This window comes from Scardinius erythrophthalmus, assembly GCF_964197995.2.
Source record: "Scardinius erythrophthalmus genome assembly, chromosome: 10".
NCBI lineage: Eukaryota > Metazoa > Chordata > Actinopteri > Cypriniformes > Leuciscidae > Scardinius > Scardinius erythrophthalmus.
The window spans coordinates 13,520,904-13,536,217 of record NC_138230.1 but is presented as its reverse complement, the minus strand read 5'-3'; the positions used below and the strand labels follow the sequence as shown (position 1 = coordinate 13,536,217).

At 32.8% G+C, this 15,314-nt stretch overlaps 2 protein-coding genes across 2 annotated transcripts; both read right to left on the bottom strand.

The window, feature by feature from the left end:
- Nucleotides 1-375: 375 nt before the first annotated feature.
- LOC308696782 (uncharacterized protein) lies at nucleotides 376-6,045 on the bottom strand. The gene is made up of 6 exons (XM_081375683.1): nucleotides 5,970-6,045; nucleotides 5,584-5,707; nucleotides 4,292-4,400; nucleotides 1,570-1,703; nucleotides 1,271-1,346; nucleotides 376-501 (listed from the first exon to the last, which is right to left on the bottom strand). The coding sequence occupies exons 1-6, from the start codon at nucleotides 6,011-6,013 to the stop codon at nucleotides 416-418; spliced, it is 573 nt and encodes a 190-aa protein (XP_081231809.1). The 5' UTR covers nucleotides 6,014-6,045; the 3' UTR covers nucleotides 376-415.
- A 1,941-nt stretch (nucleotides 6,046-7,986) lies between these two features.
- Nucleotides 7,987-9,465, bottom strand: LOC308697333 (nuclear GTPase SLIP-GC-like; the record flags this gene model as incomplete). The annotated part of the gene is made up of 5 exons (XM_081376514.1): nucleotides 7,987-8,035; nucleotides 8,174-8,352; nucleotides 8,497-8,691; nucleotides 8,853-9,068; nucleotides 9,196-9,465. The coding sequence occupies 5 exons, from the start codon at nucleotides 9,463-9,465 to the stop codon at nucleotides 7,987-7,989; spliced, it is 909 nt and encodes a 302-aa protein (XP_081232640.1).
- Between the last annotated feature and the right edge of the window lie 5,849 nt (nucleotides 9,466-15,314).

The window sequence follows — 15,314 nt, the reverse complement described above, 5'->3', positions numbered from 1 at the left end:
ATTTCAAAGATGTACATGATATAAAAATAAAACTAAATTATTTACACTAACAATAGGCATATAAAAAAACAGAGCAGTTTTGTACTATTGCAAAAAAAAAAAAAAAAAAAAAAAAACCTTGTTTCATTCCCATCTCAACAAATCACCCATAAATTTTCTAGAAAATTGGACAGCTGCACCAAGCTTTTAAGTGGGATTTCCATTTCTTGCTGTAAACTGTCACAATAAAAAAAAATCAATAACTCAATACATGGTTTGTGTATCGTGCAGTTTTCACCCTAAAATAAAACACAATTATGATAAAAGTAAACCATTTAAAAAACTAATACCAACACATTAATATAAGTAAAGCAATACGATCTAATGTAAAACTAATGAAAACATTTACTGAAATGTGTTACATGTGTTCTTCTGTTCATTCTGCTCCTTGTTGCTCAGTGACCTCAGTTTTTGACAGTTGCTCTGCAAATCTCTCCAGCTGTTCGATCTCTCTTGAGACATCTAAAGACAGATGTTACAGATTAGGGAGTGGTAGTTGAGATTAATTAGTCAAGACTTCACATTACATAGGATTGTTTAAACTCTTGTTTCTGTGGTAAAATAGGATGACATTCTCTCTTACCCATCAATTTGATATTGCTGTTTTTGACATAAGCTGTCAATTCCCAAACTATTTTTTATTTTATTTTATTTTTTATTTAAAGGTGATGTGACAGAAGTAAACATGCCTCTGACACAACTTTTTTGAAGTTTGTTGCAGCCAAAATTAAAAAAAAAAAATATTTACAAAATACAATTTTGTTGGTCAATGAAAACATTGGACATCTTTTTTTTTTTTTTTAGTTCAAAAAAGGTTAAAGAGAATTAACAAATCACAGATTCTTGATTCTTGAACTTTTCTGGAAATTGGGTTGTACAAGCAGATGATTTACCAATATGACACATGTGATACAGAGATATTCAGAGTGTTCCTTATAGTCCTGATCACCCATCCCTGCATGGGCACATTTTGTATGTCTCCCATATTTAAAACACCTGATTCAGATCATCAGTTCATTAACAAAAAGCTCCATGAACTGAACTGAGCATGTTAGACCTAAAAAATGTGCAGACCAGACAATGCCTTAGTGTAGGAGGTCTCTTATTTATGTACTAACCAGGCTCGATCCTGCTTAGCCTCAGTGTGTTATGTAATCCAAAATGAGCTTGGTACATTACTAAATCATTGATTGAATATTTTGTAATGTGATTTAATAAAAAGCTTACTTACCTAACAGAGTGGTTTTGTAATGAAAGGGTTCCATTGATCTTTTCAGCTCAGTATCAAAGGTATCCTTTATGTATAGCTTTACAAAGAAACATGAGAAGTTTGGGGTAAGATATGGCAAGAAACTTATTACTTATTTTATATTTTTATGTTTTTGTAGATTTTCTGTTTTTGTTTTTAAACTGGAAATTGAGCAAAAATTGCTCAATATTTTAGATGTTTTAATTGTAATTAATGTAATTTGTGCATTATGTTGGTTGGTTCAGAAAGCATCTGCAGCAACATAATTGCATAATGAATACCTTTAAAGTTTTGAATATGTCAAGGAACTCAGTTTTGGCATCGTTGAACATCTTGACTTTTAAAGATTCAATTTTGTCTGTCAGAATGTCCTGCATTTTCTCCAAGGCTCCTTTTCCTTTTACTCTTGTGACTTCTGAAATAAGTATTAGTATTCATCTTTAACATGGAGACATGCAAACACTACAGTAAAAAAATCTCTTTGCTATGCAGGTTGTGATATGATTAATAAGCATGGTAACATGTTTTTCCATTATTTAAGCTCATCAAAATAATTTAACGTTAATTTCAACTTGATTAAGTCGGTTTAATATAATTTAAGTTGAAATTACATACAGCCAATTTGATTATACTTAAAAATGTAATGCAGCAACTGATCTATTTTTTACAGTATACTGTTGCAAATAATATGTGAATAGTTACAATGTCTCTCAGTGCCAAGACAATTCATGTTTTTATTAAATTAGATGGTCCCACTTTATATTAAGTGGCGTTAAGTACTATGCACTTACATCAAAAAATAAGTACAATGTACTTATTGTGTTCATGTTGTATTGTAAAACACTTTTGCTGCTATTGAGGTGTGATACGGGTAAGGTTAGGGACAGGTGTGGTGGATTGGGTAGGTTTAAGGTGTAAGGGAAGGGTCAACTGTAATTACAAATGTAATTACATAAATTAATTACAGCTGTAATTACATGCAGGAATTTTTTAAAATGTAAGTACAATGTAAAAACATGTAGTTACACAATAAGTACATTGTATCAAATTATTAATATAAATGTAAGTACATGTAAGTACATAGTACTTAAAGCCACTTAATATAAAGTGGGACCAATTAGATTATTAAATATGAAACAAATCTTTACACAACTCCATTGCAGTGTGAATATTTTTTCCAGTAAGCCCAGATTAAAGCATTTTCTTTCTTTTTTGAAATAATCATTCAGTTTGTGTTGATTATAATAATAATAATGACAATAATAAATATAGCTGCAAGCAGCAATTACCGGGGCCAAGCAGAATAAGACGACAAGACATTTCGACATGTCTGAAAGTGTCAGACCAACTGCAACAATGAGCAATTAAAGACATTTAAAGAGGATTTTAGGCAAAATGCCTGAAAAATCATAGACACAAGAATTAAAAATATGATTTAATGGATTATCACTTTCGACCAATAGGTGGCGCAGTTAACAAAACTGATGTAATGTGGTCAGAGTGAAGTGACAATGACACATACAAAGTTTGGTGTCAATATGTCAAGGCATTGCAGAGATAAAGCCTGAATAAAGCTTTTAGCATCATGCCTCAAATTTGCTGCTGCGCTATATGAAAACGGTTTCGTCAATTGACACGAAATCCATAACTTTTAGTCGGCACAGTCTGGAGATGATACGATTCGATTTTGGTGAAAATCGGACAAACGGTGTGGGAGGAGTTTGAAAAAGTAGATGTTGAATGAAAATAGCATTTTATCTCACAAAACTGTATTGAAGTCAATGGGAATTTCATGTTTTGTTCTATTATAGCGCCACCAAGAGGCTCAGTCCCACAATTTTTTTTACGTGTCCTCAGAGTGAGCCCATACATATGTGTGTCAGTTTTGGTGAAAATATCTCAATTTGCTTTAGAGTTATAGACATTTATATGAAAAAACACGTAAAAAATGACTGACACATGACTTTGATTGAATTTTAATACCCCTAAACATCAATATTTTCGCATTTGGGCATTAGCGTCTAGCTATCGACCTATGTTTCCAAACTTCTGACGGTGGTTTCGTCTCGATCGGACAAACGGTTTCGAAGATATAGCCAAATGTTTTTTAAGCGCTAAATCACAAGCGCAAAATTCAAAATGGCCGACAGTCAAAATGGCCGATATGGTAAAATTGGATATCAATCGACTCGGCATGTCGCCCTGAATCTAACGAGACCAATTTTATGATTTTTGGACAAACTGTTCAGAAGTTATAAGCAAAAATAGCCATTATTCATATCTCCGGACCAGTAGGTGGCGCTGCGACGAAACGCAGCAGGTTGCCTCAGGTCATGCTTGTGAGTGCATATACCAAGTTTGGTCTGAATACGATAAACCGTTGCGGAGATACAGCCTTACGACTGTTTTTGCTAGCGCTATATAAAATTTATTTGTGGGTTTATTGAAAACGGTTTGACGAATCAATTTGAATTCCATAACTTTTTGTCAGCACTACCTGAAGATTATCTGGTTCAATTTTCGTGCAAATCGGACAAACCGTCTAGGACGAGTTCGAAAAAGTAGCTTTTTCAGCATATTCAAAATGTCGGGCATATTTATATGCCGGGAAATGACGTCATAGGGTGCAATCGAATTGGCATGAGCTCAGGAATCAGAGGAAAAAATAATTTTGTTGATTGACCTTACGGTTCAAAAGTTATTAGCAAAATAAAAGTGAAACTTTGGACAGGTGGTGGCGCTAGAGGGAATGACTTAGAAACACCAAAATTGGTGTATTTAATGTTGGGACTGTCCTCTATCAGAATGTCAAACCAAAACAACTTTCCCGCAATCGGTTCTATGGGCTGCCATAGACTCCCAGTCGGAAAAATGAAGAATAATAATAAGAACGGGAACAGATACAATAGGTGCCTCCGCACCTTCGGTGCTTGGCCCCTAATAATGGTCTCTATTTCATACAACATATATTAGGCTTCTGACTGGAAAGAAATGCTGACTTACCTTCATAGCCAGCAGACATTTTTTTCTGAATCATTGCTGAGATTGATGAATACATTTCCTTCTTCTTATCAACCACCTTTCTACTTAATGATGCTTTCAGTTTGTTTTCCTTTTTAAGAGGGTCAGAATAAAAAAAAGAACATTAAATCATTTGTGACAGCTGTAGATATGTTAATATAATGTGTTATGCTCAATTGAGAGGTAACTTTTCCATTAATATCTCTTTACATGGTTTACAACTTTTCTACTAAAACAGCTTTTTGAATTTTCAGCACTATTATCTCATATTTGCGTTTAAAATTGTTTAATTTGCCAATTCTTACACCTTATGTGTATATATATATATATATATATATATACACATAAGGTGTAGTGTATATATATATATATATATATATATACACATAAGGTGTAAGAATTGGCAAATTAAACAATTTTAAACGCAAATATGAGATAATAGTGCTGAAAATTCAAAAAGCTGTTTTAGTAGAAAAGTTGTATATATATATATATATATATATATATATATATATATATATATATATGAAGAGTTCAGATGCAAAAGCCTCTAAATGCCATCTGAGATTTTCTTACAGAATGATCATTTTTATCAAGCTCGTATAATTAAGTTCAGTAATTTCACTTAAATGACAATTAATAGGTCATTTTCATTGACATTTAAGTGAAATTACTGAATTTAAATATACAAGCTTGATAACAATGATCATTCTAGAAGAAAATTTCAGATGGCACTTAGAGGCATATTCTCAAATATTTAAGAAATATTTGCATGTATATACTGTGTATATATATTTATATTATATATTATTTATATTATATATAAATATTTCATATATAAATAACAGATTTTTCTTAAATATATACATGCATGTGTGTGTATTTATATATAGAAAATAATTATACACCGTAAACACATATAATATGTAAAAACAAACTTTTATTTTGGATGCGATTAATCGCGATTAATCGTTTGACAGCCCTAATATATATATATATATATATATATATATATATATATATATATATATATATATATATATATGTATGTATGTATGTATGTATGTATGTATATATAAATATAAATATATGTGTGTGTGTGTGTGTGTGTGTGTGTGTGTGTGTGTGTGTGTGTGTGTGTGTGTGTGTGTGTGTGTGTGTGTGTGTGTGTGTGTGTGTGTGTGTGTTTGTGTGTGTGTGTGTAGACAACACGTTTGATTGTTTTAAATTCATTAAATCTGAAAGCGATTTGCAGAATAACTGAAGGTACGTACCCGTGTTATGATGAAGTTCTGAATGTGATGTAACAAAGAAGATCTGCAGGATGTTTTGTCCCTTTGGATGATACTGACTCCATCAAGGTGTGCTTGCAATGATTTCTCTGTTTTGGCATTGACACTGGACCGACAGAAAAAAGTAGAGAGTAAATAATGGTAAATGTTCATCTTCCATGGATCATTACCAGAATTAGACAAATAAAATAATAATAATAATAATAATAATAATAGATAGATAGATAGATAGATAGATAGATAGATAGATAGATAGATAGATAGATAGATAGATAGATAGATAGATAGATAGATAGATAGATAGATAGATAGATATAGTACAAAGGAAATAATATTAAGCACACTCTCATAGCTTCAGCAAGACTTACGGAGGAAAAATATCATTAAATTTCTCATTCAGGCTTTCCTGCATGTGTGTGGCCAAACACTTGTTGAGATCTTGGATGCCCCTTTTTTTTGACCAATAGCGTCCTCTATTCTTGCATAAAGCTTTAAGTATTTTATAAAATCCTCTGTTATCTCTTGCATCCTGAGTTAAAACACAAAAGCAGTAACTGCAGCAATGACGTCAAAGATATAAATTGAAAAGGAATGTCAAATGTGATTAAAATATAAATGCAATATTTTGACAAAAACTAATTTAAAAGTAATCATACTTACAGGTTTTATCAGTTTTGTCTGTGCAGTAGCAACAGATAATCTCACTGACTTTTCTACACCCTCTGAGAGACACTTGTCCAGACTCTCATGAAATTTGTCAAACAGACAATCAATCTCTTTTAGTGCCTCCGTTAGATTGTTCTTCAGGTCTTCAAGGACTTTTGTGTCAACCTTTAAAAACATCCATAAAAATGAGACAATACTTGCTGACTACTTTCTGTGAAGCATGTGCATTTTAAGTATATAAGCAATTCTTACTCGTACCGTTTCTTGGTTTGTTTTCGGTGAGAAAAACTGGATCAAGGACAGCACTCCCTTTGCAGCATTGACATAATCTCTAGTCTGTTTTCGGTTTATGCTCTTGTTAATATTCTTCAGAACTTCCAGCAGCTTTGGTATTTCTGTATAGACAATTTCCAAAATGTATTTTATTTTCAAAGAATAAAGAATATTGAAAACTCAAAGTATCTTGAACTGCACATTTTGAATGTTTCCTTTTCAAAAGACACACTTTTTCAGGTCTTGGAGTCTCTACTAATAAACTGGTGACCTGATTCAGGTGTGTTTAATCAAGGAGACATACAGTGCTTCTTAAATGGAAGGTTGCATCCTTCCTAGTCCAGTCCTTCTTGACTAGAGTGCTTTTCAGCATTTAACGATATTATGAGACAGTCAGGTAATTCTGCACAGCTATGCCATAAGGGTTTCTGCCACCAAAAATAGCACAACATATTATTATAAATGACTTTAAGAAAATTATGGAAAAATTCTTTATAAAAAAATCTGACTTTCTATTAATGCATAACTGTAAATGTCTCTCAGTGGTTTACATGGACAGTTAACCATTATGTGATTAATTTACAATAAAAAAAAAGAAAACATCATCTCCTTAATCATTTTGTGTATTGCTTTACATAATTAAATTGGACACGCACGTTTGTAAATTGGTATGTGTGCAAATAATTGAGGGTGACTGGAGGACGTGGAGGATATACTTGATGCATTCTTCAAAATACTCTCAATGAAGGATATAATACAAAGGCTGCTTTCCAAAGACCCTTCATATTTAAATGGCCTTTGATGGTGCTTAAAGATGTGGCAGCAGAGAAATGCAACCTTCCATTTGAGAAGCACCCATGCAAAATGTGCAGTGTTGGGGAGGTTCCAGGAACAGGGTTGAGAACCACTGAAATACATTAATGGCAAAGCAACCACACTTCTCACTTTCCTTTGGTTATACATTACCTGTTTCAGTATGATCCGAATTTGGATTTTGTTTGAAAAATGCCTTGGAGCTTACAGTAAAAACATCAGTGCTGAATTTCTCCATCAGTTTCTTTAAAATAATAATAATAATAATGAAAATTGTGAGGATCACAATAAACATAAAATGAGAACAAATAACAGTATCAAAGCTATTACTTTGGTTCCAGGATTCAAACTTTCCAACTTTGTTTTTACTATTTTCTTAGTGGAGACGTTTCTGAGACGTATGCACTCTGGTGTTGGATCCTGAGAAATAATAATAATTAAAAAATTATTTATTTAAAGTGTACAAGAATTATAGTGGTATGCAGAGGCTTTGTCACAACATGTTACATAACATCTTGGTATCATGCCTAGCTATATAGCTGTTATATTCATGGTAACAACTGACAAAATACAAAAACAACAAAAAATTGTGAACTAAACAAGTTTAGCTAAAAAGTATAGTTTCTTTTAAATTTACCAAACCTTGCTTCCTGGAATTTGTTCTTTAGTCAGCCGTGAGGATCTAAAAAATAAATAGATAAATTAAATGTCAAACAAGATAATTGATGCATAAAATTGAAATAACTTATCATTAAATAACAGGATGTATGATCTTGTGTTGTTGTTGTTTTGTTTTTGTTCCATAATTTATAGTTCTAACCTCATATAGGCTCCTGGATTGATATCATCAGTCTTTGTACAGATGAAGTTGATGCTTTCGCATTCTCCTCCTGGTCCCAGGTCCTGAATGCAGTGCTTTAAAATCCCCCAGGGGTCTTTATCAGTGATTGCTCGATTTATATCACTTACAATCCACACAGAAAAGCACGCACTTAGTTTCTATGGGATTAGAAATATAAAATTTCACTACACAAGGATAGCTCATACTAGTAGCATAATAAATTATGTATTTCTATACATTTCAAGAAGCACACATATTCTACTGTTAGGATATTGTTGAATAAGACTGAGTGTATTATTTACAGATTTCCACATGTCATCTCTATTTGTATTGCTGTCTCCAGTCCCAGGAAGATCAATAAGAGCAATGTGCTCCAAAAGTTCACGACAATTAGGAACCTTGATTGTCACACTCTTCACAAGTGGCCAGTACCAGCCGCCAGGACTTGCCACGCTGTATTGTATATAACAAGCAATTTCATTGGCAAAGTCGGAACTCTGTTAAAAGAATAAGTAATGCTGATTTAAATATGCTTCAATTAAATGAAAATTCTGAACATCATGTTTGCAGTTATTTCGCATTAACAAGTAAATATTTTGAAATATTCAGATGTGAGGTGAGTTATTAGAAATATTCAGCCTAAAACATTAAAACATACTTCACTATTTGAGATGGTTTTGTGAGGGTTGGACAAAAAGTTGCTGATTTCAGCAAATTTCTCATCACTTTTGAGTGTTTCTAATGTTTTCTTGTCTGCATCAGCTCCATACAGTGCAGTGATCTTTTCTTTAGCAGTTTCAAACATTTCATCGTCCCTGTCCTCACTTTTATCTGACAAAACAGTGAAAAGATCTTGGAGCATATTGTCCCACTCCTGCAAACACAAAGCATCCAATAAAATTAAATAAAACATTTTGTTCTTAATTCCAATCATTTTGAATGTTTAAGTCTTAAAATAAGATTATAATACTGAAGTACTAGATAATACTGAATACTAAAACCTCTTTAGAGAAGAGTTCCATCTCTGCTTTGTAGTTGGAGTCATCCAGATTGGCTTCCACCTGCGTAACAACCGCTGTACAGGCACCTGAACTTCCAGGTGGCAGTAGATCCTCTTTTCCCAGGACTGCATTTAATAAGGAGCTCTTTCCATTTCCTGATTTTCCAAAAATCCCTATGGTTGCCTTCCTTTTGTCTTTATCTATCTGATCCATTTCTGAAATGGCATCTCTGTGTATTGTACAGATGAAACAGAGGATCTGAGGATTCATGCTTCTCAAAAAAATCAAGTTATATATAATCATATCATAAGACTGTGTCTTAATAAGCACTTACACTATGTAGGACTTTAATTCAGTCATGGGGTGGTCTATGTTCTGTATGGCTTGAATTTTATTTTTTACATTTTCCATCATCTGCTTAGTTTTCACCATGATGTCCATATCTGTGTCCAATGCAATAGCTAATTAGGGGATGATATTTAAAGTAAACTGCATGATACATTTGATAAAAACTGGTTTGTTCTATATTTCACATCTTTTTTAATTATTATTGACTTACCTGTACCTGTTGTCAGTGGTGAGTTTGCAGAGGCAAAGTTTGATTTTGAAAAAAATCAAAAGAGAGAATAAATACTTACTGAATAACAACATGTAAAGCTGTGACACATCAATGAAGTTTTGAATAGAAGAGATTACATACCAGGGCTATCCATTGTGGAATTAATAGTTATAACCTTGAAGAAAGAAAGAACAAATTTCAGGTAAAAGACATGTTTTAGAATTTTGTTTTTTAGCAGTTTTTTTATTTATTTATTTTTAAAAAGGGCACCTGACCGCAAAGCAATTACTCCAGCTATTTTAATTGTATATCCATAAGCTATGCAAGATGTAAAATTGAAAGAATGAATGAAATAAACAATGCTTTTTGGGGCCCTAATGTGCTGGAAAATAACTACTAATTTAAAAAAAATCTAAGGTTTCTTTACATTCTTAGCTTTAAGTGTCAGTTATCACTAATAATTTGTTTTATTTCTATTTTTAAGACACAATTAAGCAAAAACAAACAACACTCAAAAAAATAACTCTTTGAATGAACATAAAAAAATCATGGAAATGATTTCCACATGATTAACTTGCTTCATTTCAGCATTATGCAATTCTGTTATTCCAGTTTAATATACTTATGTTGGGTCAACTTAATTTATTAAGGTTGATTCAACTTATTTACTATGTTTGGACACAGCTTAATTTAATAGTGTCAGCCCAACTAATTTGCAGTGTTTTGGACCAACTCATTTGACTTAATTTGCATTCAACTTATGTGTTTGTTATTTTCATTCATCCATTAATATTTCATTTATTTTAGTAACACATAATTAAATTGATAGACTATAGCTAGCTATTTGCTAGCAGTAGCACATATTAGCATCTTAAATGCTAAGATTTACATGCTCCTTCAACCAAAGCAATTAAAAGTAATTAATTCAGTCCACAGCCAAACAAAATACTCCACACTTCTCCACAATGGTAACCCACTGTAATTTAAATGGTTCTAATAATTCCAATGTAATTGAACATTAAACACAATTACACACTATCAAGTCTTCCCCTTTTCTCATTTTCTCAAAAAAACATAAAATAACACTTAATTTTAACATTTATTCTCTCTTAATTCAACCATATGCAAAGAATGCTGGGAACTAACAAGCACTGCCCAGTTTCAGTTAATGCAACACAAATCATTCATGTAATCCAACACAAACGGATTAAGTAAACTTAAATTTTACATATTAAGCAGATTGAACAAAATCAAATTAAGTTAGGGCAAAATGGCAGTTGGCGTCGCACTATACTGCCACCCTCTGGATGTAAGAATTTTTTACTTAACATAAATGGTTTGTGTTTAGACAACACATTAGGATTTTGTACTGTTAAGTTGAGACATAATTACGTGGACCTTAATAGAAAAAAACATTTCAAGTCAACAAACACAATTATTATAAGTAAACTAAATATAAATATATTATGTAAAGTGCACAACCTTACTAGTTCATTTTTTTGAGTGAAACAAAAAGACAGGTATTTGCCTCATATATATACAATATGTAGGGGAGAGCGGGGCACAACCTAACGCTTTTTGACTTTCTCAGTTTGTGTAAATCTACTTATGGTTCAGAGTATTTATTTTTTCCCACATTAATTTCCCACATGTCTAGTACAATTATGTTTTTGTTTTATTAATACAGTATATACTTTTTTCTTGATATACCCCGAAAGAATGGAAGTGAAATGGGACAACATGCCCCATAGGTGGGGTACATTGTAACATGTGTGGGGCACATTGTAACATGACATATGGCATCTTAAAATGTTATCTGATCTAATAAAAAAATATATACAAAACAAACTAAAATCATTTCTACATAAAATACAATTAAAAAACTTTTTCATATAAAATAATGGCAATTTTTAATAATTAAATAGAAACTCATTTTTGAGTTTTGACTACGAACACATGAAAACACAGCTATACAACATAGTTCAAAACAAATAAATAATTAGTAATTTCGTAACATTGACTCTCAGTCTTTATTCACCTTTTTCTCACGTTTTCTCAATAAAATTAATAAAAGTATAGAATATAATAGCATATTTCTAATAGGGGCACATTGTAACGCAGTGTTACAACATGCCCTCGCCTGCACTACTGGGATTTAAACCCTGCTAGTGTCTTCTGCTAGTTAGCGAAGCATTAAAGAACTATCTCAACTGTTAAATAACATCTTGGAGATTAAAATAATATCAGATTTGTCTTATTTTAAATAAACACAAAAAATAGAGATGAAAAATTAACTTAAGAAATTTACTTTTGCTATGGTTTAATAAATGTCTATAGATATCTTCCACAAAAAAAAAATATTTTGGCGGATTTTTTTTGCAACTAGTAAATAAACAAAGTTCCGTCATCCAAGCATGTGCGGAAGTATTTAAAACAAGCGTGTTACAACTAACCCCGCGTTAGGTTGTGCCCCGCGCTCCCCTATTTGATGAACTCTTAAAGCCTATCTTCGTTAAAAATAAAAAAAAAAAGGTTAAATATTATTATTTTTAATGACATTCATGTGCAATTGGGAGAGTAATATAATAACCACAGCGTGTTTAACACACAAACGATAAGTTCAGTTAAATTAAGTGAAATTAACAGTTTTGTTTTGATAGCTGGTAGCCGTCGAAGTTTATAGGTTTAATCCATCTGCCATGTTTTTTTGTTTGTTTGTGTTTGGTTTTTTTTTTTGCATCTTTTATCCACACTTCACTTTATGTTAATTTATTTAAGTGTAGACGAAGCTTCCATGCAGGAATATGGCAAAGGAAGTGCATTTAAACTCGCTTACGCGTGCATGCGAAGGGGAGTGCGATTTGTCCGGGGAATCGGAACTATTTCAGTTGGCTACAACACCGGCACACCCTGGCACACCTGTGGCTACGCCTACAAGAAAAGATCCTGCAATGCGTCAGGAAATAGAAATTAACACAAAAAGCCTGCCTAGTGCTACCTTACACAACACTGACTTGGACTTGGGCTCGCTCTGGACAAATTCTTTCTACGCACACCGCAAAGGTCACAATATGACATCACACTCTGCGAGTATGTTTTTAAAAAACATAATTTAACATATATCACTTTTTAATAGCCGACTTAAAGTGCTTATTACAAATAATTTATCAAAAATTAATAAATGTAAATGAACAAAAATTTGCGTTGCATTTACGATCCTGTGAAACCACCCCTACTTCCCGCGCTCCAGCTGTTGTTGCAACAATTGTTGCAGTACACAAATAAAACTGATTACTTGTGATTTTAGGTTGCGTTTTTGGTGTAGGACTATTTTCTGGTTCTTTTGTCAGACACAGGCCTATAGTGAGAAAACGCCTATTACATGATATGTAGCTAGCCTAATGGTTAAACAATTGCAAAAAAGTTTTTAATTTTACAATTTCAAAGAATTGTTTAACATTATGTAGCCTATCTAATCCTTCCAAGTTGGCCTATACGCATACACAGAACAGATTGAAATCTTTTCATATTAATAGTAGGCTAGGCCTAAACCGCTTAATAAACGCGATTGGAAAACACACTTTACTTAAAAATACTTACGAATAGCCTACTCCCAAAATCATAAATAGCCTACAGTAGGTTAAACCATAAAGCAAAATTAAACAAAACAGTTCATCATAATCAACCTTGGCTACTTACTGTGCAAAGAAATCACAGGCTCAGTGCTGCTGCCTGCTGACACACGCATTTATATAACATGAAAAGAGGAGGAGACAGTGATGGGCGAGTTCCAAAAACTGTTTTATGAAGTCTCAAAACCTTTACAATTTTTTGTTTCGAATCAGGTTCGGATGAGGACTAATCATTAGATGAGTTAATTTAATTTCATAGATTTTACTTTTCAATAAAACATTTGCAATAGGTTTGTAAAAGGTGTTGTCCGTGAGTTTTGGCTGCATTTAGCCTACGCTTCGAAACAATTTTGCGAAGCAATTGGTTCAATTGATTTCAAGCTTTAAGAAGTTTCTCTCATAACTAGTTGGCACTACCTTGAACAGAACAGGACAGTGTCATGCAGCTTTCTCAATTTATTATTTATTGTAGAGGAAAAAAGCTAAATACACCACTCATTCCATGTCATTTGGGAATTCTGTGGATCAGAATGTACTATCACAGATAAGGTAGGCGTTATCTGTGATAGTAGGCTACATCTTCGTACTCTATATTCGTCTTTGTGTCAAGCGTCAAGTGTAAGGCTTGGATCTGAAGTGCTGCTTTCCTCTTCCTGCTGCTTATTGAGATCTGTGTGCTCTTCTCTCGGATTAAAGAAAGTGACCCAAAGAGCTACAGAATGCTTCCCTGCAGACAGTCAGTGTAAGTGAGATGCCAACATGCACTTGCCCTAATCTTACGCACATATCTGAGTTTTTTTTTTTTTTAATTAATGCCCTTGCTGTTTGCGAAGGTAATTCAATGGTAATACATTATTACTTTTTTAAATTGTATATGCATCTCATTACTAACTCTCTATAATTTAATTTGGCAGTTTCACACACACACACACACACACACACACACACACAATGTGTGTGCTACACAATAACGGTTGAATAAAACTGACAGACTTCTTTTTGGTATTCACAAAACGCAGTTTATTGTCAATAATAGTCCTAAATATTTATAACTTTCCACACACTCCACCTTCACACCTTTAATGAACGTAACTGGGAAGAATGAGCTTCAGTTCTGAAATCAATTGTCATATCTTTGGTCGATACATTCAGCTGCAGAAAATTAAGCATCACCACGCCATTTTACAAAGTCATCAACAACTGGACCATGACAAGTAAATTTTTTTTCGAAGTTGTAAAGACTCTCTGATCCATTTTCTCTTTCCCGGGTATGTTTTTCTGATATGTTGACGCTTGACAGGAACTCCGCTTCCACAACGACAACGTATATTTCTGGTTATTGTGAAAAAGGTCTATTCACGTGGGTCATAATTTTATGGTCGGAAAATATGGAAATCCCTATAAATGCGGGAAAATCACATCCCTTGTCTCTAAAAAATTTTATGACAAACAATAAATTGTCCCAACTGAAACACATTTAAAAACTACAATTATCCACCTGGGACCCAAAAATAGACTTTTGTCCACTGTAGTGGACATTATATTTTATTGAATTTCTCTGATATCATACATGTCACATGACACAACCTGGGTGTCTTGTAAAGAGCACATTCAGGACTTTTCAAAGATGACCAAATGTTTGGAGGTTGCATGAAAACAACTTCTTGGTCTTTAAACATGTCTGACATTAATTTAGTGATCAAATGTAGCACTCTTATGGAAATATGATAATATATTGTAATTATAATTTAAATTGGACTACTTTTCAAATTGTATTTCATAAAACAACATCTCAGGAAAATGTTAAGGGGTTTCAAATAAAAAAATACTCTCTGTTACAGAACAGGGCATTGATTTCAAACGTGTCCATTAGAGGACATCAGGGGCCGGTTGCATAAACCTCTAATAGTCTTACAAGTTAGACATCA